Here is a 25356-nt window from a genome sequence, read left to right on the forward strand (position 1 = left end):
AGCAGAAAACCATTGGAAAAGAGAGAATACAAAAAAATTCCAGATATCCCCCACTACACGCTCCTTCTTGTTAAAACACATATCATTCATTTCCGACCATAGACACCACATTAAACACAACGGTATCATCCTCCACACTGCTGCCAGTTGAATGCTATCGTGAGGCCTATTCCAGCATGCAAGTAGATCCGCCACACTCTTAGGCATAACCCAACTCAGCCCGGCCCTACTAAGGATACCAGCCCATAGCTCCCCAGCCACCTCACAATGTAAAAGCAAATGATCTATCGATTCCCCACTCTTTTTACACATGTAGCACCACTCCATGACAATCATACCTCGCTTTCTAAGATTATCAACCGTTAAAATCTTCCCATGTGCAGCTGTCCAGGTAAAGAAACCATCCCTTTATTGTCATTGCCATTCATGATGATTATTATTTGATTACATTGATGAAAAAGTACCGAAAACTCTTGCTCCTCATCTCTAGCCATTTAAATTATTTTTGCTCCTAATCTTTTAACATTGAGCTTTTTATTTTTTGTTTTATCTCATCTGTTCATGCATTTACATACTTTGTTTTTTTATTTTTATTTTTTGATGTTAGGTGACCTTTGTGCTCTATGCTGCTGGTTGCGAGTCAAGCAGTCTGGGTTCTTTCCCTGAAACCTTATCGTACTTTTGAAACCACTTATCTTTTTTGTAGATAAATCAATGTAGGTCTGAGGAGCTGTATATAATAAGGTAATAGACTCTGGGTTGGTAATGCCCATAAGTATTTTCTGGCCCATCGTCGTAGCTCTCTTACATGCAGTGAGTAAAAGTTACCAGCAATTTTTCCTCAGTAACAAAAGCTTTGTGTTAGGAAAAATTGGAACAATTAACTTTATGAAGGCATGCTAAACTTACAAAGTACGCTCTTATCCTCTCCTCAGATGTAATGGTTAAAAATCTATTAACTCTCTGGTTGCAGCGCCCAAGAAGAATAACATCCTGTGCTTTCATCCAAATTTGAATTTTTGAATCCTGCTTTAGCTATAGTAAATGAAAGTTAATTACATTCAGAAAAAGAAATATTGTACATGTGAGATTGAGGGGTAGGGTCGGTTTACCCATTTCCATAGGGTTGATTATTACATAAATTTTCAATTATATTAAGCTAATGAATACACAAGTGATCTTCCACCGGCCTCTTGGATGGCTTAATATATAGATGAGTACATAATTTTATCTTAATTGCATCATCTCAGCAACCATTGAGACACCAACCCCCCCCCCCCCCCCCCCCCCCAAAAAAAAAAAAAAAAAAAAAAACAGAATTACCATTTTTTAATGATGAAGGGTTAAGAGTCCATGTTGTTTGCTTCATTCCTTGGAGAAACGTTTTGAGTAATTATCTTATATTGCTATCCTTTATGTCATTGAATAGGTGGTTTTGAATTCAGTTGAATCCCTGGTTTATGGGCATTGACCTCAAGTACGTGATTTGGTTATCATTTTTCTGGGGATATTCTTCAATGGTCAACAAATGAGGTTTTTACTGTATACATATGAATTTGACTTTTGTAATGACTTTTTATTCTCCACGTATGATGGCGCTCTCTTTCTTGCCTGTGCACTTGAGAATTGGGCCTTTTTTAATTTCTTGCCAGTATGTGAGTTCATTATTCGTAATCAGTTAATAATAACATTTCGACTCAAGCCCCTTGTTCAACATCATGAGTACAATGGCTTAATTTCTGTTATTATGATCACTGGTGACCATAACATTATATGAGTACTGAAGGATTTCATGACATTATTTTAATCAACATTGTTATAATGTACAGTCTTTTTTGTTTTTGTTATTGTTTTCACACAATCTGATTCTCCTGTAGATTTTTCTTTGTTAGAGCTTGAATGATGGCTGGCTACTTATCAACCTATCAATTCTAGCAAGAAGCATTCATGATGCTACCATGGGTGGATCAATGATCCTCTACCAACTTTTCTGTACCAAAGAACAAGACAGAGTTAAGGACAGTTTTGGAGATTGAAACAATTTGTACAGTTGCTCTAATTGCTCCTTGGTAAAAGGTAATGCATCCAAGTTGGTAGAAAGCTACTGAAGCTCTTCAGCAGTGGTTTGGTAGGCGCAACCATCACGTTTGGATTTTGGCTTCCAATTTACTGGTTTACCATGAAGTTTCCAACACGTCTCCTTCTTATGCCACGGTTTTTTGCAGTGCTCGCACCATGGTTTATTACGCCTGTCATTTTCAGAATCAACACTTCTTGACATGAGCAGAATTCTCAGGTTCCAGGATTAAAGCAGTTTCGGTATTGCGCAGCATGATTGTTCTCCTTGACTCCTGATGTCTAACTTCAGAAAAAACTTCCCGAATAGAGGGCAATGGTTGCCTGCGGAGAATGTGGCCGTGAACCTCATCCAAACTTCGATTAAGTCCGGCTAAAAACATGTAAACCATCATTTTCCTCTCTCTTCTTGTGATGAGCACAGTCATTCAAATTTTCCCAAACATCATCATAACACTGATCAAGTTACTGCCATAACATTACCAATTCGTTATAATAAGTAGTAACACCGCGATCATTTTGCTTGGATTTCCAGAGTTGAGTTTTCAACTCAAATATTTGAGAAGAATTCTCCAAGTTCGAATAAAGATCTCAAACGGCCTCCCAGACAGCTTGAGCAGTGGGAAGAAATAGGTGAGGTTTTCCAATGGCAGGTTCCATGGAATTGATGAGCCAAGCAATAACAAGAGAATTTTCGGACTGCCATCTTTTTTTATTAGGGTCACCAGTAGCAGGTTTCGATATTTTGCCAGTCAAATGCCCAAATTTTCCTCTGCCATTGATTGCCAATTTTTAAGGATTGAGCCCACTTGAGATAGTTGTGCCCATTGAGTTTTGTAGCCGTAAGATAAAGGGCTGAATTCTGGGAATAGGAATCAGTAGATACAAGTGTGGGATTGGGATTGGGTAGAATGTTTTCTGAAGTACCAGACGAGTCAGAAGAGACGGTAGGATTTCTTTGGGCGCCGATCATCGCCGACTTATACAACATCATCAGAAGAAAGAAGAAAAAAGAGAGCATGAAGCTCTGATACCATGTACTTTTTTAGAGAAGAATTATCATTCTTATTAATCTCCAAGAGAAATGATTACAAGATAAATAGAAGAGGAAGGCCACCAAATCAGGAAGGCCATAAAATCAGCAAATCAAATTAGCAAATATCTAGGCTAGAAAACAGGAAACAGAAATATCTTAAAATCTGAAATAGTAATTCAAATTTTATCTAAAATAGGACTTCCTAATTTATCTCTTAGAAATCTGACAAAAACCTATGAAGATATTGATTTGGTATTCGCATATCATTTACTTCATGTATCTAACCTTCTTATACATTATTTTATTTTATTTTTATAGATGGGACTTTTTTTTAAAGACTTATCATACAGATCAGCTAATTGAAAAAGGGGAGGGGGGGGGGGGGGGGGATCTTTCCCACTGTGAAAATCTAATAAACATGATGGAATTTTTATAAGAGGGATTTTTCCAAACTTGTTATTGGAATATGCCCATTACGCAATGGAATGTGCACATCGATTTTGAGATCGATGTATCTTGATTGCTTTCCATGCTTCAAAATCTATTAATAGGAACCTTGTGTCTCTTGCTATGCCTTCTGTTTCCCAATTGTTTGCTTTGTGAGGTTGGTTTATACTTGAGATGGCATTTGAGGAGTTCCCTTCAAGAATGATTTTTTTTTTATCAGCTATGAATGTGCTTCTTGCACTCCTATGTAAGCCACCATTATCTTTCCTTGGTTGCGATTAGTGCTCCTCATGAATCTGGTTATCACAAATTGTATGGATCCACTATGAGATTTGCAAACTGCTGCTGATGTGTTGCCTTCCTTTCTAACTGCAACATCAAATGTGATAGAAAATGTGTCTTCTGATGCAGGTGGAATCCATTTGGGAGTGATTTTTGCAAATTTCCATGTCCAGGCTTTGCAATGCCCTTTATAGATATATATATGGCCTTTTTGACAAAACTGCTTTATGGTTGGGCTCTTGATATTGTGAGTTATCTGATTCCTAGTGAACTATATATTGTCCATTGCTAAAGTTGCAAAAATCTGTAAATGATGAGATTCACTGGCCAAGAGATTAGGACCCATTTGGATAGTGAAAGTGTTTTATCTCATCTCATCATTACAACTATCCCAAATTTTCACAAAAAATATAATAAACAATTCAACGTTTTCAAATACCAAAACAATAATAATATTAAAAATTAATATTCTAACAATATTTTATTTAACTTTCAACTTTCATCTAAAACCATCTCATCTCATCTCACTATCCAAAACTGCACATAAGCTTGCTTGTGGGTTTCAGAACCAGGTTTATCCAGTTATTGATGCCAAGTTGCAAGAATGAGGTGATGCCCAGAGGCCATGGAGATTGCCTCCACAGAATTCTTGAGAAGGGACAATTCAGGAAAAGATGATCTGTGGTTTCTACTTCCAACTGACAGGTGGGACAAAGTTTTTGGTCTTCTGAGAGTGAAATACAGTTATTAAGTAATGACTTAGTAGGCAAGATATCATTTAAGATTTTCCAGAGGAGTAGTTTTAAGTGATCTTGCATTTTTAAAGACTAGAGTTTTTTCCGAACAGGAGAGAGCTGGGCTGCATTTTGGTCAATTGATTGGACAGTGATTGCAGCATAGACTGACTTAACAGAGAATTTACCTGGAAAGTGATGAATCCATTCAGGGATGTCTGGTTGATTATGGAAATGATATCGAGTGAGATGGATTTTTTGGATTTCTGCTACTGGTTCTTGTGAGAACAATGCCTGAAGGAGGCGGGTGTTCCATCTCCTAAGTTTCTCCAAGGTTAGTTCTAAAGCTCTCAACTGAGAGTCTTGTATTGTGTGAGGGACTGTGGTGCAGGAGTTGATGAGTTTAGTGTGGGGATCCAGGGTCAACCCTGTTGTTAATCTAAAAACAGATACTAGAGATTTTGAAATCTTTTTGTTTGATCAGGCCTTTCCAGAGTCTGGATTCAGAAGGTTTTGCTGTGGCTGTTTGCCAAGAGGAATTGTTCAGATATTTTTGTGACAAAGCCTTTTTCCAGATGCTGTTTTCCCCACTAATGAGATGCCATCCTAGTTTGCTCAGTAGAGCTTTGTTGAAATTTTCTACTAATCTAATGCCTAGACCTCCTACTGACTTGGGTTTACAAACTGAGTTCCATGATTTTGGAGTGAAGTTATGGATGGGACATAACTGCTGAAAGGTTGGGCCTCACTTTGGTACTTGAAGATCTAGTGTGGATCCTTTTAACTTTTAGCATCAAGGCATGTGACCATGAGCTAAAGCTAAGATAATATGGAAGATTGTTTCTGTTTCTCTGTACAAGCAGATACGCAGCAGATAGTACTAGTGCTATTGGTTAAACTAGCAATTTTGAATTCAGATCAAATGATTGTTGTTAAAAACTACGTGGTACATACAGCCTAGTCAGATTAATTCTACATGGCAACTTAGGAAAAGAAACTAAAAAATAATGAATGGGAAGTGGAGATAGAAGTTTTGATGTTACTGTAACGAAGGAAAAGATATTCAAACTGCTTAATTGTTGAAAAGATATTCAAGAATGTTGCTTTTATTCCCAGGTCCCCAGAAAAAAAGCAGAACAGTCTTACATTTTGCCCATTGAACCAAAACAAAATCGTAATCCATTCATACCGTACAAAATTGAATGCGTCTAATGCTTTTATAAATGGGCACTTTGTTGATGGTTGGAATTTTGTCTTGCTTGATTATTATTATTGCTCCTGATAACCCATGTCTTTTCATTCTCTTTATAGCATTTTTCTTCATCTTTTTGCATGATCACCAATCGTAAATGTCAAGTCGCCTTGAAGCCTAAACTTTAGTGTACTTCTATGCATGCTTCAACCACACAACCACTTTTGCAAATATTCACATTATCATCAGATGCACATCTAATTACGAAGATCATTTAAACATTATTCATTTGATTCTGTGACAGGGTTGGTTGCTTATGATTAACAAGCCTGAGTTTATGACAGCTGCTGTAATAGCCAATTGCACTCCTTATAACCGGGCAGGTACATGGCATTTAGATGAGCTAACAAGCAAAAACATGTATTTAAGAAGAATTCCAAAGCACTTATATGAGGCAAGTCTCCAAAGGTCATTGGGGGGAAATTCCTTGCTTCCAGTTTCTGGTAAGACTGCTGTATGATTAAATTGCTTACCGTGGTATTGTTCTTTTCTCCTCATCACCAACTTTTTTACACCATTGATTTCAATTATTATCAATAAAAATCAAGGAGAAACTACTATCTATCATCGCTGGTGCAGGACCCATTATTGGAGTCAGCATTGTCTCTTACGTGTGGCATTGTTTCTAGCTAGGATATAGTGGACTATCCCTAAAGCTTAGAGATTTTTTTCATTGTTCCACCCCTCAAGGGACAGGAGAGGAGGTAAATAGAAAGAGTATATCGCATCGCATCACATCACATTTAATACTAGAGTATAGTATCTTCCCTTAAAGGGGACAGATTGAATTCGTGTGTCATACTGATATGTTCATGTTTAGTACATTAGTGTAGAAATCTCCATCTCCTTAATGGCGTTATGGAGATTAATCCTGATGCTTTATGTCTTAAAACTTCCCGACATTGTGATTGTTCTGTTGAAGGGGAGTTGCAAGGCACTGTAATTTCCTAGGGGATGTGCTGCTTGCTCTTCCTTCAATTTACCCTGTTGGAAAAGGTATTTCATGATTCCTTTACACAATGTCTTTCCTTGGAATATATTTGCATTTTGAGATATCTGTCACTTTGCAGCTCCCCAATTCCATACTTTTATCCCGTCTATCTTCTTATTCTGTTAATTTGGAGAGAAATGAGGGATGAACAAGTCTAGGCAGAATACTGTAGACTTGTTCCATGGAGAATATTACCAATTACTTCTACTAGCACTTGGAATTTTTGATCTATCAAATATTGCCGGGTGCATATTTTTATGTTGTTTTTATCCGTACTTTTTAGTTTTCCTCGTTTTCTTTTTCCGGCCTTTGAAAGTGGGACTACTAAATGAGAATGGTTCTTGTGAGTTTATTATATACGACACATTTGACTAAATTAGATCAAGGTATTAATGAATGTGTAGGTTATAAAAGGAGTGGAACTTCTTTTCCTTCTTCAAACCCCTCTTCCGTGGAGGTGTAGATGAGAAGACTTTACTACAAGCTTTCACATTCAAAATCCCACAAGTCTCTTTGGACGCGTAAAAACATATGCAAGCCATTTATGATCCGGATAATGTGTTAAGAGAGTATCTTGCAATTTTTTTCACTAAAAATAGTTTATAAACACGATATAAACATTCAGCCATGGCTCATGGTCATGAATCCCCAGACGGCCATGCGTGCCGCTGATTCAATTAAGTTTCATGCTAATTCCGTCCTGACAAAGCAAACATGAACCAAGCTAAGCTAGCTGGCAAAACTTGGATCTAATCCCACTTGGGGACTATGGTACAGAGAGACTATTCTCTATCAGAGCTCAGAATCTATGGGCCTCCTCAATAATGGTTTTTCTTGCTCCAATCAAATCCAGGGGAGGTTTTAAAATAATAAGGTTTATGGTTGGGAACGTGGATTAATACCGTATGTTTGGTCTGAGCTGCAAGACGGCTCCCATTCGGGGAGAATATTTGTCGTCTATCCAAGCCAAACCAACAACTGTGAGTTATATTTCATTTTCTATGGGGCACAAGTTCAACGAACATTGGCATTTGATCAGAGGAGCTACTTGCTCTTTTTTTATATAGTTATAATGGTACAAGACGGGCACGAGCAATAAAGCTTGCTTGATATCTGTTAGAAGATCCGTCCTTGCTTTGGAACTGACTCTAATATATAATCTACTTTATAATCAATCAAATTATCGAATACGAACGCGAAGGATAGAAAGGGGACAAAAATACATTGATTTACGATGTCAATATTAATTAGAATAACATTAAATTACACCTAGTTGGTGGTGTGTGGAGTTTAGATATTGTATCTGATATGATTCTAGTGCTCACCAAACAAACCCTTTCAAATTATAATTTCATACTTTATACTTTAAACAATAATGCTATTTTTTTTATTTTTATATATATATTAACGATTGATTTGAGAAGTCACTTAAAAGTACATCACATTAAACATTCTTGTATAATTGAAATATATTATTAAATTCACTATTTCATAATAAATTATTTTTAATTCAAAATAATTATAATCAGAAGAATTTTGCATTTCGTTATCGTAATCCAATGCTGGACTCGGAGTACTACAATGTTTTATGATCTACGAAATATTTATTTATTTAATGCTAACATGTATAGAAAAAAAAGGGTGTATCCCGATTAAAGACAAGATAATCTTCTTCCCGATTTGATTTTGTCATCGGGTAGATAAAGATGTTTTTTAATACAAGCACGCAGTACAGCCAAACCATACAGTGATGCGCTTCAATTGGGGTTTCAGCACTCACCGTCACCAGACTGTCAAAATAGTTTCTATTGCTTCGAAAAAAAAAAAAAAGAAGCTCAAAAAGAATATTACAGTTACGCCACCAGATAAAAGCGCACCGCTTTCATTTTCTCAATCCTGGCAATTGAATTCTAGAGAGAGAAACACCGAAATTCTAGAGAGTGAACCTTTACATCCTTTCCAGCAATGGCGGGTTCCAGGGTTTCTAATTCCAGGGTTTTGTGAGCGCCAGAGTCTGAAATATCTCGATGGACATGCCCGCTAGAAGATCGAACTACACGCTCTTGAGCCAAGTCCCCGACGACCAGTTCGGCGCCGTCCCCGGAGCTTCGACGACGTCGTTCTACGAGTCGTTGTCCGGAGAGGGCAAGAACAACAACAAGGGGAAGGTGGAGAGGGGGCTCGATTGGGACGCAGTTGGCGATCACAGGGGTAACCGGATCGGAAACGTCTACTCGTCGATCGGGTTGCAGAGGCAATCGAGCGGTAGCAGCTTCGGAGAGAGCTCTCTCTCCGGGGAGTACTACGCGCCGACTCCGTCTACTGCTGCGGTGGCGAACGAGATCGAAGGCTTCGGTTACTTTCAGGAGGACGTGCTGTCCAGGTTGGGCGGCGGCGGCGGAGAATTGAGAGCGAAGGCGGTGGGGACCACGGGAGGAGGGTCGTACTCTGGGAAGAGCTGGGCGCAGCAGACGGAGGAGAGTTACCAATTGCAACTGGCTCTGGCACTGAGGCTTTCGTCAGAGGCGACCTGTGTCGAGGATCCTAATTTCTTGGATCCTGTGCCGGACGAATCCGCCCCGAGGACGAGTTCGATCGAGGCCGTGTCTCATCGATTCTGGGTATGGTTTATCGTTTTTTTATTTTTCTTGTCTATAGTTTATGTTTTTTCGATTTGGGAATAAGGTTTCTGATTCATAGAGTTAGTGAAATCTATGCTTAGGGATTTCTGTTGACATGTTGAGGAGTATGCGCATTTTGTAGTAATTGATATGCCTATTTTTGAGAGTGGATTTTTTGATGACTTGCGATCAGTGGTTCCGTAATCGCTAGCTTACCTTTGATGCTCATCTAAATCCCGTCCTGGGATTTTACAACTAATATTGTTCCTCGTGTTGTTAAATCTTCATCATAGGTCTTCATCACCCATATTGTTCTCACAAGGGGAAGAGGTGCCATTTGAACCAGAGCTCGTTGGCAAATAATAATATAGATTATATCAATCTATATGGAATGAACCTATAAATCTGCCTGCTCTAGTTGAGTTGAGTTTCGGGATCTTAGGGTTAAAAACAAGCTTCTAAGTTCCATTTTCTTTTTTCTATATTTATTTGCAACCAAATGAGGGTAAGGATGCATGTATCTAATACTTAACAGATTTGTTTTGTTAATCTAATCTGCATCAGGTGAATGGCTGCCTGTCATACTTTGACAAAGTCCCTGATGGGTTTTATTTGATTCATGGGATGGATCCATATGTATGGACTGTTTGCACTGATCTTAAAGAGAGGGGTCGTATTCCATCAATTGAATCCCTAAAGTCTGTTGACTCAACCGCTGATTCATCAATTGAAGTGGTTTTGATTGATCGACGTAGTGATACAAGCTTAAAGGAACTCCAAAATAGGGTTCTTAGCATTTCTTGTAGCTGCATAACCACAAAAGAGGTTGTCGATCAGCTTGCAAAGCTCGTCTGCAACCGCATGGGGTGAGTTTGCTGATCACACTTTCTATCCACAAATTCCCAGAAGAACTCTTCCTATCATACTTTTGTAACCACAATTCTTTATTGCTGTTACAAGGGGTTCAGCCTCCACAGGAGAAAATGATTTTTTCCCCAAATGGAAAGAGTGCACTAATGATTTAAAGGATTGCTTGGGATCTGTTGTCATTCCAATAGGTAATCTATCTGTCGGCCTCTGCAGACATCGTGCTATATTGTTTAAGGTAAGGATCAAACGTATATCATTTATTCAATTTTCTATGTATCTTCATTTAATTTAAAATATATTTTTCTTCCCTCTGGTTACTCTGTGTACTTGTTCTCTGAGGACTTGTGGGGTCTTTTTTTAATTACTGTATGAAAGGATTTTTTAATACGATTCTGCAGTTGCTAGCTGACGCAATTGATCTACCATGTCGAATAGCCAAGGGCTGTAAATACTGCACAAGAGATGATGCTTCCTCTTGTCTTGTACGGTTTGGGCTCGACAGGTATGCTTTGTCTGTATCGTGTTACTTGATCGTATTATAAGAAGGGTTAAATACCTATGATCCATTTTTTGAAGTTATTTTTTCAAAAAATATTTTTGAAATTATTTAAAGGTGCTATTGCTCTAAGATTATTTATGCAGTGTTGTCCTACTTCAGTTTTTTGAGAATTAGATTTTGACTATGGTGGAAAACATCTCCTCTCCCCACCACCTAAAGAAAAGACTCACTTGGCCTGATTTAAGTTATGTGTTTTTGTTTATGGTTAAATACTCAATTGGTCCTTTTGTTTTTCCTTAAAATCAAATTCCTCTGTGTTCCTTCTGTGAATAAAACTTCTTGATTAACTATCAAAAAAATTCCTTGCCGCACAATCTTTTCGAAAGAGTGTAATCTACTATTAAAAAAATTAGATTTTTATCATGTGGGTCCCATATTTACTCAATTTTTTCAAAGGGATTGCGTGGCACTTGCACATTCCACGATTGTAAATATCATTTGTCTTCCCATTTTAAGAGTTGATCAAGTTGGATCCTATATCAAAATTCTGTTAGTAAACCAACTGCTAGACATGGTGATGTGGCATGCCACATGGCGAAAAAAAGTAAAAACTTTTTAATAAAAATACTCTAAATTATATATATATATGTTATTTTAATGATTTTGGAAAATTTATATTACTTTAATTTTTTCTTGGGGGGCTTGCCACATCAAATGTCGAATGGTTTACAAACAGAACTTTTAACAGAGGGACCAATTTGATCAATCTTAAAAGCATAAAGGGTGAAAATTTCAGTAAGTTGAAAAGCCTGAGTAATTTTATTTTAAAGCAAAGGACAGAGACCACTTTAGGATTTAACCCTTTGTTTAGTTATTTGATGCCATGGATTTATTATAACCTTTCTTATTGGTCCATTACTAATTGAAATCTATATTTTTACTTTCCTAACCCTATAATAATATATACAATATTCTTTATATATATTATGCAGGTATTTTTTTTTTTTTTGATAAGTTATGCAGGTATTTATTATATCTGCACACATGTGCAATCTATTTTATGACGCCTAATGAGGAGGCATATCTTTTTATATTTCAGGGAATATCTGGTTGATTTGATTGGGAAGCCAGGCTACTTATGCGAGCCAGATTCCTTGCTCAATGGTCCTTCTTCCATCTCAATTTCTTCGCCATTGCGCTTTCCACGACTTAAACCAGTTGACCATACCATTGATTTCAGGTCACTGGCCAAGCAGTTTTTCTCAGACTGCCAATCACTCAATATTGAATTTGATGATCCATCCACAGGTGGAGGTTGTCAAAGCACCAAATTAAATATATATGAGTGTGTGTATTTATATTTATTTATTAATTCTTCTTACCTATCCAAAATATATATATATATAAGCACACACTCATATCGTTGTATTCTAGCTGCTTTTCTTTGGATTTGGTATACTTTATAGAGACTTGTTTATTGCCTATAATGATCTGCTAATATTAAGAATGTTGTGGCTGTTCATATATGCTTTAGTTGTCTATATACTTGGTATTCCGATCAAACTGTAGTAAGCTAATTGTTTACAAAGGACTCCTCATATGGGCATAGAATTTTTTTTTATAAGTAAATATATGGACATATTTTCCCTAACATAGCAGGAAGAACTGAACCATTTATAGGTCATTTTCAAGTTAGCATCTAGGTTGTATTATTAGATTTGATATCCAGCTGTTCTGCTCAACCTTTTACCATGATTTATAACGTGTGTATGTTAGGGGCAGTAAAGTTTGAAATGGAATGAATAACTGTATAAGGTCATATGCCATATGGAAGGCACATGCATCACAACTACATATCATGTGCTTACATTTGAAACTTGTATTTACATTTATATAATTTATCTTCAGATTTTGGTTTCTTACGGCCATTTATTTATAAGATGAGAGGCATAGATGAAAACTTTTAGGTTTCTGGTGTGAGTGTGCTTGATATTCAACCCTGATGTCAACTTGCATTGACACTCGTGCTGGATAGCTTATGAGCCTAAGTTGATGGTTGTTAGGGAACTCAAATTTGAGCTCCAGATATGGGCTATTGGAGAGTGTCTGCTGGCTCACTTCATATATATATATTATAGAGTTTGTAGTAACCTTGTAATGACCATAATACTTGACTAAGCAATTGTCCACTATTAATTTACATTAGTTTGGTGTTTCCATAAGGTTAATTGATTCTCACTTTATTGATATCAATAATGTACAGAAATACTTGTAATTTCTCGTTAAAAATTTAACTTATGAAGTCCAATGAATGTAAATGAGCATGGTGGCCTCTGTACATAAGATATAAGTTTAAGATCCTTGCTCATTGACCATAGATGGACAATGCAGGCCTATGTGTTGCTCGGTCGCATTCTTTGATAATTCTACGCTTGTCTGTCATTTCAATTGTGTAAAGGCCTTGGGCTCAAGTGGTAAAGGCCTTGGGCTTGAGGGTATTCTCCCCCTAGGTCTAAGGTTCAAATTGCCTTGAGTGCAAACAATCTCTGGGGGTCATCTAATTGGGGGATTTTCCATTTGAATTACACGGGGTGCACTTGTAGGAAACTTTTTACCGAGGGCTTGTGCACTCCCGGGATTATTCAGGACGTTCCTGGACACCTTGTGCCAATCCAAATATATATATATATATATATAACTTTGACAATTACTATATTGTAGTTAAGTTTCCATAATTGATATTGTATTTTGGTTGATCTTGTTTAATGATTCCATTTCACAACCAATTGCCCTTTATCATCACAGGAACTGTTGTCGATGAAGATCCTGGGGTTTCCATGCGTCCCAAGCAGCATGATGTGAAGTACACTGATGGGAACGAGAATATGCTAATAACGAGTGATGATCGTGAAACTTCTCGTTTTAAGCTGCACCCTCCTCAGTCAAGTGCCGAGGATCAAGATTCTGAACTGTTCAAATCTTGTAATCCTGCTCAGAATATTACACACTTGACTACCATGGCCAAAGATACAGCCCATCTTAAAAATGTTCCACCAATTGGGCGGAGAGAGGTTCAACCACTTTTTGTATTGTCTAATTCAAGGCTGGATCCTGTTAAGGATTCAAGGTTCATTGAGGGAGGTCAGCTCGTTCCTGGTAAATCAAGTGCAGATCCTTCTCTTGATATAGAGGATTTCAACATACCATGGAGTGCTCTTGTTCTAAAAGAGAGAATTGGAGCAGGTATTTTTCTGACCTCATTTAAAGACAATCTCAAGTACAAACAATATAATTCTCTAATGCATGGAGAGGCCATATAGCCATCCTGCTATGCATTTGATTTTAACAATTTTGCACAAACAGCACTTAGATTAACTTGGTTTTCAGGTTCTTTTGGAACTGTCCATCGTGCTGATTGGAATGGTTCGGTAAGCAAATTATCCTTTCATTATTATATTTTATGTAAAATCTAGAGATGCAAAGACTGGTTTACATTAAATAAAGTTGATATCAAGGCTTATTTATTTCCTAGAATATTTTGTGTTATGTAAAATCTAGAGACGCAAAGACTGGTTTACATTAAATAAAGTTGATATCAAGGCTTATTTATGTCCTAGATTTTGTGTTTGCAATTCAAATGTGTAATTATGTTGACCATGCCTACTTTCTGTCATCAATAAAATTATTATTTACAGAAAAGAAAAATTATGTTGATTTTTGGGGTTTAGAGGTCCGGTTGAGGATCAAGATACTATTTCAATGAAGAACCATTTGTGTATGGAAGTGAACTTCTAGATGCATGCATGGCTGTTCAATTGATTCAGAGAAATTGTGAAAGTTTCAGGATTTCTATGTTTTTAATGAATATTATTAATTTAGGTGAAGACTTGTTAAGAAATAAATGAGATGAACGCCGTGATGGTTTGGGTTATTTGTTGTATAATTTTGTTGCTATGTCTACATTCTGTTGACAATAATCTGCACCTTTATAGTCAAATTTGTAGTTGTATCATTTAGCCATGTGATCTGTCATAAGTTACTAACTTTTGGAGTTAACAGTATTTCACTATATATATTGGCTATGCATCTATTTTTGCTGGGTGGCACATCCTGATGTTGTATAGGCTAACGGTTTGGTTTGATGGTGAAGATTGCATCTTCTTTTGCATGGCGAACATCCTATTTCAGCTTTTTCATGTTTGGGTTTTTTGACATGGACTCTGCTTTCAGTATTTTCCTGAAGTTCCATTTTAAGCTAATAATCGATATCTGATCCATTTTGTATTGTGTTTCCTGTATAAATTTGGTTGATAAATAGGGTTTGAAACTACATAGTTATTATCCTATCATATTTATCACATCAAATTCTACATTCCAGGAAGTTGCTGTGAAGATTCTCATGGAACAAGACTTTCATGCTGAACGATACAAAGAATTTTTGAGGGAGGTATGTGCTTCTAAAAGTTTGAACAGATTTTACTCTAATATTGAGAATTGCGTTATTAGCCTTGATTTGAGATATGAATTCTCTTCTTTTGTTTGTTAGGTTGCAATAATGAAACGCCTACGGCATCCGAATATTGTTCTTTTTATGGGTGCGGTCATTCAGCGCCCAAACTTGTCCATAGTCACAGAATATCTATCAAGGTTTTTTGAAGAGAGAGAATGAGAGAGAGGAGGGAATGTAAAGTTTGGTTAAAAGGCATCGATTGTTCAATGAACTAAAATATTGACTTTAAATTGCAGAGGTAGCTTGTATAGACTTTTGCATAAGCCTGGGGCTAGAGAGATGTTGGATGAGAGGCGTCGGTTGAGCATGGCTTATGATGTGGTAGGCATTTCCAAAGATTGGCATTTGCTGTTCTTAAGTTCTGTATATTCTTCTGTTATCTCTATAAGCTCCTGATAATCATTGGTATGCTGTCAAATACAGGCAAAAGGAATGAATTATCTTCATAAAAGCAACCCTCCAATTGTTCATCGAGATTTAAAATCACCCAATCTTCTAGTTGACAAAAAGTACACAGTAAAGGTAGGAGTGAAAAAGTATTGAAGCTTGCCAATCTTCGCGCCAATGATTAATCAGCTTGGCAATATAACTTTAATTCTCTTGTTTTCCTTTGGCTTCGAGTTATTTTTTGTTGATATGAGCTTGTATGAATGAGATGCAGAATATTCAGAGCCATATCTGTTATCTGCCATTTTATGTCTTCCTGTTTACACTATCTTTTCTAGTTTGGGTGCTTTCTCTTATTTACACCTTGTATTTGGGCTTCAGCCCTCTGCACTTTTAATAAAATCGACTGACTTATCAATAAACTTGTTATCTGCTTGGTTCTATATTACCGTTTGTTGATATTGGTCATCAGTGCTTTCTCTTATTTACACCTTGTATTTGGGCTTCAGCCCTCTGCACTTTTAATAAAATCGACTGACTTATCAATAAACTTGTTATCTGCTTGGTTCTATATTACCGTTTGTTGATATTGGTCATCAGTGTTGTCTTTGGTTACCATCCCTGGCTTCTATCTTTTAGGTTTAGAGCCACAGTTTGCAGAGAAGTTTTTGTCTTTGTTGCTTCCACTTTCCACTTTTTCCTCACGTTGTTTGTATGATTCTTTTTGGTTAGGTTTGCGATTTTGGTCTTTCCCGACTAAAGGCAAACACATTTTTGTCATCGAAGTCAGCCGCTGGTACTGTAAGTTCTATTGAACTTGATAACAATACTTTAGCTGATTATTATTATAAAGTCACATAAGCCATATGGCTGTAATATGTAAAGTGTAACGATCCTTTTTATGTGTTACTAGCCTGAGTGGATGGCCCCAGAGGTTCTTCGTGATGAGCCATCAAATGAAAAATCCGATGTTTACAGCTTTGGTGTAATCTTATGGGAGCTTGCAACATTGCAGCAGCCATGGAGTAATTTGAATCCAGCACAGGTCCGTAATATGTATGTTGTTGCCAAGATAGATTGTGGAAAGTGAATTCGTGGAAAGTCTATATTAAGCTATAGTTTCTGTACTTCTGAGTCAGATGAATCTATAAATAATCAATTTGTCCCTAAAGTTGATATTAAGGAGGTTGGCTGTGATGCTCTATTCCTTTGGACATCTTCTGTAGATTTTAATGGGTTCAATTTCCATGATTTTTTTTTCTCTTTTTCTATCTCTAATTAGGTGTTTCTCTTGCGTTGTGCCTGTTGTTTTTTAAGTAAAATCTTTGATCATGTGTTTTTTAAAAAATCTTTTCAAAGGATAAATTTGTTATCAAATAAAAGCACACATTGGGTCTACTAATCATGTGGCTTAACTTGCGATACCTCTTGCATTTTTTTTCCAATTAAATGATTTAAATCTGCACTCACTTGCAAGATGTTTGCCTGAGCTCATTTGTTTGATTATTCATGGCTTAATGTTTACTGCTTTGCAGGTTGTGGCAGCAGTCGGCTTTAAGGGGAAAAGGCTTGAAATTCCACGTGATTTAAATCCTCAAGTGGCTTCAATAATTGAGGCGTCCTGGGCCAAGTAAGTTCAGCATTTACTTGCTAAATGCTTAGTGCTTCAATTTTCCTTCGCTTCTTCATTAATAAATGGTTTTGCAGTGAACCCTGGAAACGACCATCCTTTTCCAGTATCATGGAATCTTTGAGGCCATTGATTAAACCTTCCACGCCTCAACCAGGTCCATTAAGTACCTGAAGGGGCAAAAGATGTGAGAGGACTTATTCATGCACATAATACAGCATTCTTTTGACTTTTGATGTCTGCCAGGCAATACAAGCTCTTCATATAGTCTCAGGTCAGGTGCACCTAAAACTTCAGCTTTTGGTTTCCAAAATTTAGTGGTGCCCAAGATTTTGACCTCCCTGTAGCATATAGATATTATCAGGTGGAAAAGGGGGCCGAAGGCCTTGGAATCTTAAGCAGCCTTAAAATATCAACTTTATGTGAGATTCCAGGTCTGCATTTTCTTTTGCCTCTGAAGTTCTTGGCAATTAGTGAAGTGGAACCGTGTAGCTTACAAGGAACTGCCTGAACTTGAGGTTTCCTCTTCAAGTGATGTGTGACACATCTTATTTGGGAATGGCTCATGCAGATGGGTAATTGTTTGTTGTACTCGTACCTGTGGAAGCCACCTGGCAGTGGCTGCAATGTTGAATGAAATCTAGGAATGGCATATGCATGTTGTAGGGGTTTGAATTTCATTGTTGGTTCTTGAGAATAGTAAATGTTGGCAGTCTTAAGGCAATATGATAACGGTTATTTTCCTCTGCCGCCGTAGGGTCGGGTTGGGTGTTGAGCGAGTATATCCTGGTTGTCATTTATTTTTGTTTATGCTTAATGGCCATTTTTTAAATTCCTGATGGATTGTATTGGTTTGATTGTTTGCAGAATCTCTGTTGTACATGTCTTCTAATTGGTAATTGAGAACCCCGATTTTTTTACGCAAAGCAAGGAACTGCCATCTACATATTATTGTTTGCAAGGTCATTCTGTTGTGCCATAATGGAAAACTGTACAAATACTTTCATAATTTTGTATGTAAAGAGTTAGAATTAGTTGATGGGAAGCGACTTTGCCGGCGTTGTACACCAGATGAGCTTCTTAACATGTATTTACTACCAATTGTGAAATGCAGTCAATTGGTTAGCAGATCTTCCATGTTTTTTCCCTATAGCACTGCCTTCTAACTATAAAATTATCGCCAAGTCTTTATCAGCATATTTCATAAGGCTGATTGCCACATATGCACTGTGAACGTAAGCATCTTTTAAACGCTTCCTTTTTGGGCAACTGCAAGGTCGTAAAATTTCGTGGAAACAATATTCCATGATGAACATCATCCTGTCTCGTGGCTCAGGAGACAGGACGATGTCGCAGCTTCCGAGTCATGAGGGTGTGAGCCCAAGTGAAATTTGGCGTGGATGCGGCAGAAAACAAATGTTGGCATGGCTGCGACAAAGACAGAGTGGGACAGGCTGAAAGGAGCGAGAGGAGCTGTAGTTGCTGTATGTTTTATCACCCACGGAACCTTTTTACGTGATATGTACTATATAGCTTCCGACTAAGCAAAGGGCAAACCTGACTGACTAGCTTCTTGGCGGCTTTCTACGTACTAATTAATATTTTTAGATACAAACAACGATACGAGATTGCCCAACAAATTTGAAATTATATATATATACACATACATTGCAGTAAAAATTCTCTAATTATCCGACTGAGTTTGATGGTCTAGATATAAATCAATAGATGTTTGTCGCATTTACATTATAAAAAACTAGACACAAACGACATTATTGCGTCTATCTCTTATCCAAATTAGTCCATCTAAGTCGAACAAGCAATTAAGAAATATTTCTATTGTATTATAAGATATGTTTATTTATTTATTTAAAGAAAGGTATCATGCCATTATTTCCCAATTATATACAAGTCTTGAAACTCACATACATTAAATTTTTTGAAGTAACCTTTTACATTAATTTATTATTGTTTCAAGAAAAACAAACATTGGGTGTCTCTTCTTTACAAAGGACGCTGCGTTAGGGGATGGGGGACTGATTTTGATCAGGTGCATACGTGCCTTAAGATTAAAAATCCAATTCCATGTCTTCTTGAACAAAACTTTCTTCTGCATTTTTAAATCACAATTAATATGATAGTAAGAACCCAAATTCTTGAATTGAAAACTATTAAGACACATTAAAAAGAGAGAGAGAGAGAGAGAGAGAGAGAGAGAGAGAGAGAGAGAGAGAGAGAGAGAGAGAGAGAGAGAGAGAGAGAGAGAGAGAAAATCTCGAAGATTTGATCACGACCATCGAATCTCAATTTCTTACCTTTGACGCGGGTAAGTGCGGGCAATCAATATGCTGGCTTTTTTCCTTTTAATGATTGGTTGGACCTGAGGTCATACTGACGCGGCAACAGCGTTGTGTGAGTCGAAGTCCCCAATCTCAAATGGACTCTCTTCCCATTTCCATTGGCCACTGAGTTCGCTTCGTTCCCAAGCAATTTCAGCTCAGACTCTCAACAGTAAAACCGGCCTACACAGCCGCAGAAAAAAAAAAAAAAAAGGAAGCAACAGTGACAAAAATATCTATGGAGGTCTGGGCCCCAACTATCTCTTTCCACCAGATGTCCACACGGGAACGACCTTTCAACGAGCGGAACTGCCTGGAAACCTTCCCAGCTCCCTCAAAAGGTCGGTGCTCTCTCTCTCTCTCTCTCTCTCTCAACTAGAAGCAAAAATCAATGGCCCGGAAATACCGACGAGACAACCATAGCCGTAGAACTAGAAGACGAAGAAGCAGAGGCCAACCTCCACCGCCTTTCGACTCTTCCAAGATTTTTTTATGTAGGTATAATCCCCCGACTCCCCTTATAAACCCTTCTACAACCCTCATTTCTCATTCTCTCGCCGACTACACAATTTCTCATCCCTCAACAGAAACGTGTTCTCTGTGGACCATATCAACCTTATACGCACATATATATATATATATATATGCACACATACATATGGATTCGATTGGCGGACCTTTATCAAAATCTCCACCCAGAACTCCCGTTAAATCCACGGGTAAAGCTTCCGTTGGTGCATCCTTGTCTTCTTCAGCCCAACCGGAATCTGAGACTCCTGGAATCTCTCCTCTACCATCCGAAATAACGTCGCAACCTCTTTTGCCCGGGTCTTTCTTTATGGACGCTGAAGCTGGTTTTTTCATGGAGAACATTGGGTTCTCGGCATCTCCTCCCCTGACGGAATTCGAAGCCTTCTCAACCATAAGCCCATCGTCTTCTTTCTGCGAAATACCCCGAACGGTACCGTCGAGTACTGGAGGAGGAGGAGACGCGGAGAATATCGCCGTGCCTCAGCCGCTCGAGCGCTTACAGGGCAATCCTACCCCGCCATTTCTGTCGAAGACGTTCGACCTCGTGGAAGACCCGGCGCTTGACGCGATCATATCATGGGGCGTCAGCGGAGAGAGTTTCGTGGTGTGGGACCCGGTGGACTTTGCGAAACTGGTCCTTCCTTTGAATTTCAAGCACAACAACTTCTCGAGTTTTGTTCGCCAGCTTAATACTTACGTGGGTATTACGGTAACACCGCCTGTAATGGTTGGTGTGATCTGTATGTAAAATGTTTTTACCTGTTTTCTGTTTCCTACTGTTTTCGATTGTATTTTTCTCTTCTTTCTTTTTAGTATTTTGTTTTTCTTTTAGCTGATGTTTACTCTGTAATTAGGTGTGTAACTGGATTCAAATGTGTAAATAATCTCCTTTTAAATCTGTTGGCTTTCCTATCTGGAGGATCTGCTGCTGTACATTTGTTTGTTCTTAATTCGTTGTATCGGATTTTGGATTGAACTAGTTTCTGTTGTATAATTTATAATGTCTTGCATTTAAATTATTTATCCTTATTGTTTATTTTGTACCGTTGAAAGGATGAAGATGCGGTATTCTTGTGATCTCCGATAAATATTTTCTGATTTAGATTAGTCTACTCTACTGTTTGGAGTTTGTGTATGGTGGATTTATCTAAGAAAAATGTTATCTCGAGGTGTACTTTCTAAGGATCGTGTTCATGTAGACTTTAATTATCTGTTTATGAAACTTAATATGGTGAAGACTGAAGGTCTTAGTAATGGTAAAAAGGTTAATCCTTCATCGGCTCATAATTAGGGCTGAGAGGCGGCATGCTCTAGTCTTCATTCCGCCAACAAAGAACATCTTCCCCTCGTGTGTACCAGAGTGGGGTGTTCTTCTTCTGCAGGTAGAATTTCAGGTTTATTGCATCCATTTGTTTCTGTCCAAGTTAGTCAAGATACTGCACATTATCATCTGAACCATCTTTTTTGTGTTTAGGGAAGTTGATTTTATGATTTTACAGATTATATTATAAAGCAATTCGGCATCTTCTACCCATGAAAATTGACAGCTTCAGATTTTATGTGTGATGAACTACTGTATTACAGTGTTAATCATCAAAATTTTCTGTTATTTTCTGGACTTCTATGCCTTCCTCATTCATTTTAAAAATCAATTTGGTTACTGTATTCAGGGGTTCCGCAAGATTGATACTGATAGGTGGGAGTTTGCCAATGAAGCTTTCCAGCGAGGGAAAAAACATCTATTGAAGAACATTCAGAGGCGCAAATCATCTCAGTCCCAACAGATTGGGGTCTATGTTCAGCCTTCTACTGAAGCTGGGAGGCCTATTCCGGAAGGTGAGATACAGAAGTTGAGAAAGGAGAAGGGTAGGTTGATGCAGGAGGTTGTTGAATTGCAGCAGCAGCAGCAAGGGACCCTTCACCATATGGAAGCAGTGAACCAGAGGCTCCAGTCTGCAGAGCAAAGACAGAAGCAAATGGTTTCTTTCTTGGCGAAGTTGGTGCAAAATCCAGCATTCTTAGCCCGGCTTCAACAGCAGAAGGTAAATGGAGAAATAGGTTCTTCACGAGTGAGGAGGAAGTTTGTGAAGCAGCATCAATATGAAATGGGTAAATCAGATTCTTCCATGGAAGAGCGGATTGTGAAATACGAACCAGACTGGAGTCACCTCATTACAACTTCTGTAGCCCAAGATTTGATTCCAGTTCCTGCTGGAAAGTCTCAGGATTTTCTTTCGCAAGATACGGTTGCTATGATAGAGCAAGCAGGATTAAGTGTTGAAAGCATACCATTTGGATCAGATGAATTGATCATGCCAGAAGATCTACCAGTACTGCAGGGATTTAACAAAACCCTCGAGCAGGTGGGAGAAGGGTTGTCAAGGTTGGGGAATCAAGACCTGAAAGGCAAGAATATCATAAGCTCACCAGAAGAGCGTAATCCAGAATATGTTGTATCTTTCCCAGAAGAAATAACGAAGGAGAAGATGATATCTGAGTTGTCTCCAGGGATTGAAAGAATTGTTAAAAAAGAGGATATATGGAGCATGGGTTTTGATGCGTGTGCCAGCATGTCTGTGCCTAGCAATGAATTGTGGGGAAATCCAATCAACTATGAAGTTACTGATTTGGAAGTGACTGGCGGATTAACAGATATCTGGGATTTAGGCTTCCTGCAAGAGATAGAAGGTTCGGGTATTGATCAATGGACAATTGACAAATCCCCCTCTGATGAGCCTAAGAGTCGAGATCACAAGCCCAAAGATGATATACCCGAAAATATGGATCCATAAGGCTTCATTTGCTTCTGCACGTGGTGCCCTTGTGGATCTGAGTTCATTTAGTTGAACAGATAAACGTTGGACAATTTATTGACAAATATATTCAATTAATTGCAGTGTTCATTTTTTCTCTCTAAATTTTCAGCTTCCACCCCAATAAATTTAATTTTTTTATATTGCTATTCATTTTTTTATTTTTTATTTTTTCAGATAGTCTGTCTATTTATTTCTATCATCAAGTTCTATCTTATGGTTTGTATTACCAATGCAGGGTTTTCTTGCTGACAAATACATTTCAAGTTATGAACAATGCAGGTTTGTGAACGTTCGGATTGAGTATCATGCTTCCCCGGGCTTGGTTTCATATTCTATAATGCTCATTCTAGCATTGTATGGTTTGGGTAAGATGTTTTATTCATAAAATGGTTCATTCTTGTTGGAAGGTTAAAATAAAAAAACTCCATTTGTCCTCTTGTTGCATACTAAGCTGCTCACTATTACAAAAGAGGATGATCATAGAGCTTGGCTGATGCCTGGTGTCGGGCTTTGTAAATCCATCTTCATGACTTTAGTTCACTGGAGACACTTTTTGGTTCTACAAACTTGGCATTCAAATTATTTGAATGCAAGGACGTTTTGTTCTTAAAATCTAGATATATTCAGCAGCTTCGACTATATCATTTACTTTCTGAAAGGAGTGAAACAAGCTGCGCGGAAATAATGGTAGTGAGAAGTCTGTTTTTCTGCTCAGTCCACCGTGCTTGTGGTGGGTGCTTTGACTGGGCAGGATTTTGAAGCTGTCTAGCCTGCAGAGAGGCCAATACTGTGAAATCAATACCTCAAAAGCCTGCAATCTATTGTGGATGTGAATTATTGGACAACACAAAGTTGACCATAATTTTTACATTTCCGTGCTCATCTTTTTTCTTTTTTTCTTTTTTCACTAAACTCGATTAAAAGTGTCATGACTAGGCTTCTTGGACAAGTCTGTTTTGCAGGGTGCTTAAGCTCTACTGATTTCTTGGTATATCCATGACTGGAATGTATGTGGAAAATCCGTTACTGTTGGCGGACCTCAAAACTTGAATGCGATTGCCTCATGGGGGACTCCGTAAGCTAACTTACTTGCATTGCATATAATTCATGCAGCGTCTGACAAAATTGGTGCTCTGTGATCCTCTTTGAAGCATCGCTTACTGAATTAGCAAGTTTGGGTCGGCCAGTCTGCAGGATGGAGGAGTGAGGAAACTGTTGGGTGATTGCGCAGACAGCCGCAGGGCTGTATATTTCTAAGTATGAGCTTTTCACCATCATCTATTTCCTGTATATATAGATTGATAATGATATCCAACCTTCGATACCTTTCTACCGTTTTATGATGTAATCCTTGTGGGTTTGATGGCATGCTAGTTCGTGTGAAAGGGCACCTGCATGCCATTTGCTTACTCATCGCGCTTCTTTTGACAAGTAACTAAATGCCAGAACAGATCACCAATGGCGCCGGCAGTGTCTAAAAGGATTTAGGCAGGGACTGATCTTTACTCTTCCTGTGTACGTACATGTTCATACTAAGGCTCGTAATATAAATCCGTGCTACAGCACGTGAGTTTTATGATATACGTAATAAGAGTTTTGCTACACATTCGCCTACTGTTCACGGCACACTGCTGACTGCACACTTGTTGACATGTTTTTATTTTTTTTCTTCTAAACACGCGTTTCAGTCCTACCTCTCCCATTTTGTATTTGAAATTTTTACCCCTTCCTCCCGCGTCTCCCCACCCTGCGTTCTCCCCTTCGCCAATCTCACCTGACCGTCTCGAGCTGCCGAGGAAAGGGTCGACACAGAGAGAAACAGAGTCGATGCCAGATTTGTTGCAACATCGCCACATGCAACCCGAGAGACTGTTTTAGGAAGTCAAAATAGAGCAGGGTTTCTTGCACCGGTCTCAACCCTCCATCGTGCACCACCATAGGGAATCACCTTGAAACACCTCTTAGTTTCTCCCATTCACACCACCACTACACAGCAACGGAAACAAGAAGTTGAGACACCAGCGACATGAATTTCAGGAGCAGAAGAAATGAAAAACCAATCAACCACTTTCTGCCATCTTGCGCCATTCCGGTAAAGCCACGCCGAGATCCTTCCTCTTCCTTTCATCATTTCTCTGTTTCTCTTATTCGCCATGTTTTCTCAGCTTCACAACACCATTCTGGGATCATAACCACGTTCAGAGACAGTCTATAGCTTCATTGCCATGATCCTTAACTCCGACCACCCAAATCCCTCGCATTCCTTTGCCTCTCTCACTTGGATCTGCTTCCTCTTCCTTATGAAGTCTGAGATCCTGTTGGGTGTTGTCGAGAT

General features: G+C 38.2%; 3 protein-coding genes across 15 annotated transcripts; all 3 read left to right on the plus strand.

The window, feature by feature from the left end:
• Window positions 1–1284: 1284 nt before the first annotated feature.
• Window positions 1285–7087, plus strand: LOC122279404. Of its 5 annotated transcripts, none has more exons than XR_006229600.1 (6): window positions 1289–1533; window positions 1878–2459; window positions 3971–4088; window positions 4408–4546; window positions 4689–4909; window positions 6072–7087. XR_006229600.1 is itself a non-coding variant. In XM_043090048.1 (4 exons), exons 1-4 carry the CDS (start codon window positions 1529–1531, stop codon window positions 6454–6456), a joined length of 372 nt encoding a protein of 123 aa, XP_042945982.1. In that variant the 5' UTR covers window positions 1285–1528; the 3' UTR covers window positions 6457–7087. The 5 variants fall into 5 exon arrangements, 2 of the variants coding, with proteins under 2 accessions (XP_042945982.1, XP_042945983.1); XR_006229601.1 differs by having other exon boundaries at window positions 1893–2459; XM_043090048.1 differs by lacking the exons at window positions 1878–2459; window positions 4408–4546; window positions 4689–4909 and having other exon boundaries at window positions 1285–1533; window positions 6072–6270; window positions 6407–7087.
• A 1601-nt stretch (window positions 7088–8688) lies between these two features.
• Window positions 8689–18465, plus strand: LOC122278776 (serine/threonine-protein kinase CTR1). Of its 5 annotated transcripts, none has more exons than XR_006229341.1 (16): window positions 8690–9439; window positions 10004–10305; window positions 10400–10544; window positions 10708–10811; window positions 11908–12122; window positions 13614–14051; window positions 14196–14236; window positions 15187–15255; window positions 15355–15455; window positions 15555–15639; window positions 15742–15840; window positions 16438–16506; window positions 16619–16750; window positions 17241–17335; window positions 17413–17609; window positions 17683–18465. XR_006229341.1 is itself a non-coding variant. In XM_043088971.1 (15 exons), exons 1-15 carry the CDS (start codon window positions 8846–8848, stop codon window positions 17507–17509), a joined length of 2586 nt encoding a protein of 861 aa, XP_042944905.1. In that variant the 5' UTR covers window positions 8690–8845; the 3' UTR covers window positions 17510–18465. The 5 variants fall into 5 exon arrangements, 2 of the variants coding, with proteins under 2 accessions (XP_042944906.1, XP_042944905.1); XR_006229340.1 differs by having other exon boundaries at window positions 18203–18465; XR_006229342.1 differs by having other exon boundaries at window positions 11908–12116; window positions 18203–18465.
• Window positions 18466–19905: 1440 nt separating this feature from the next.
• Window positions 19906–24649, plus strand: LOC122278777 (heat stress transcription factor A-3-like). 5 transcript variants are annotated; one of them, XR_006229343.1, is made up of 3 exons: window positions 19906–20902; window positions 21876–24278; window positions 24396–24649. XR_006229343.1 is itself a non-coding variant. In XM_043088974.1 (2 exons), the coding sequence occupies exons 1-2, from the start codon at window positions 20066–20068 to the stop codon at window positions 22995–22997; spliced, it is 1959 nt and encodes a 652-aa protein (XP_042944908.1). In that variant the 5' UTR covers window positions 19906–20065; the 3' UTR covers window positions 22998–24649. The 5 variants fall into 5 exon arrangements, 1 of the variants encoding a protein (XP_042944908.1); XR_006229344.1 differs by having other exon boundaries at window positions 21876–23386; window positions 23972–24649; XR_006229345.1 differs by having other exon boundaries at window positions 21876–23386; window positions 23984–24649.
• The last annotated feature ends 707 nt before the right edge of the window (window positions 24650–25356 follow it).

The sequence above is a fragment of the Carya illinoinensis genome, chromosome 10, assembly GCF_018687715.1.
Source record: "Carya illinoinensis cultivar Pawnee chromosome 10, C.illinoinensisPawnee_v1, whole genome shotgun sequence".
Classification (NCBI taxonomy): Eukaryota; Viridiplantae; Streptophyta; class Magnoliopsida; order Fagales; family Juglandaceae; genus Carya; species Carya illinoinensis.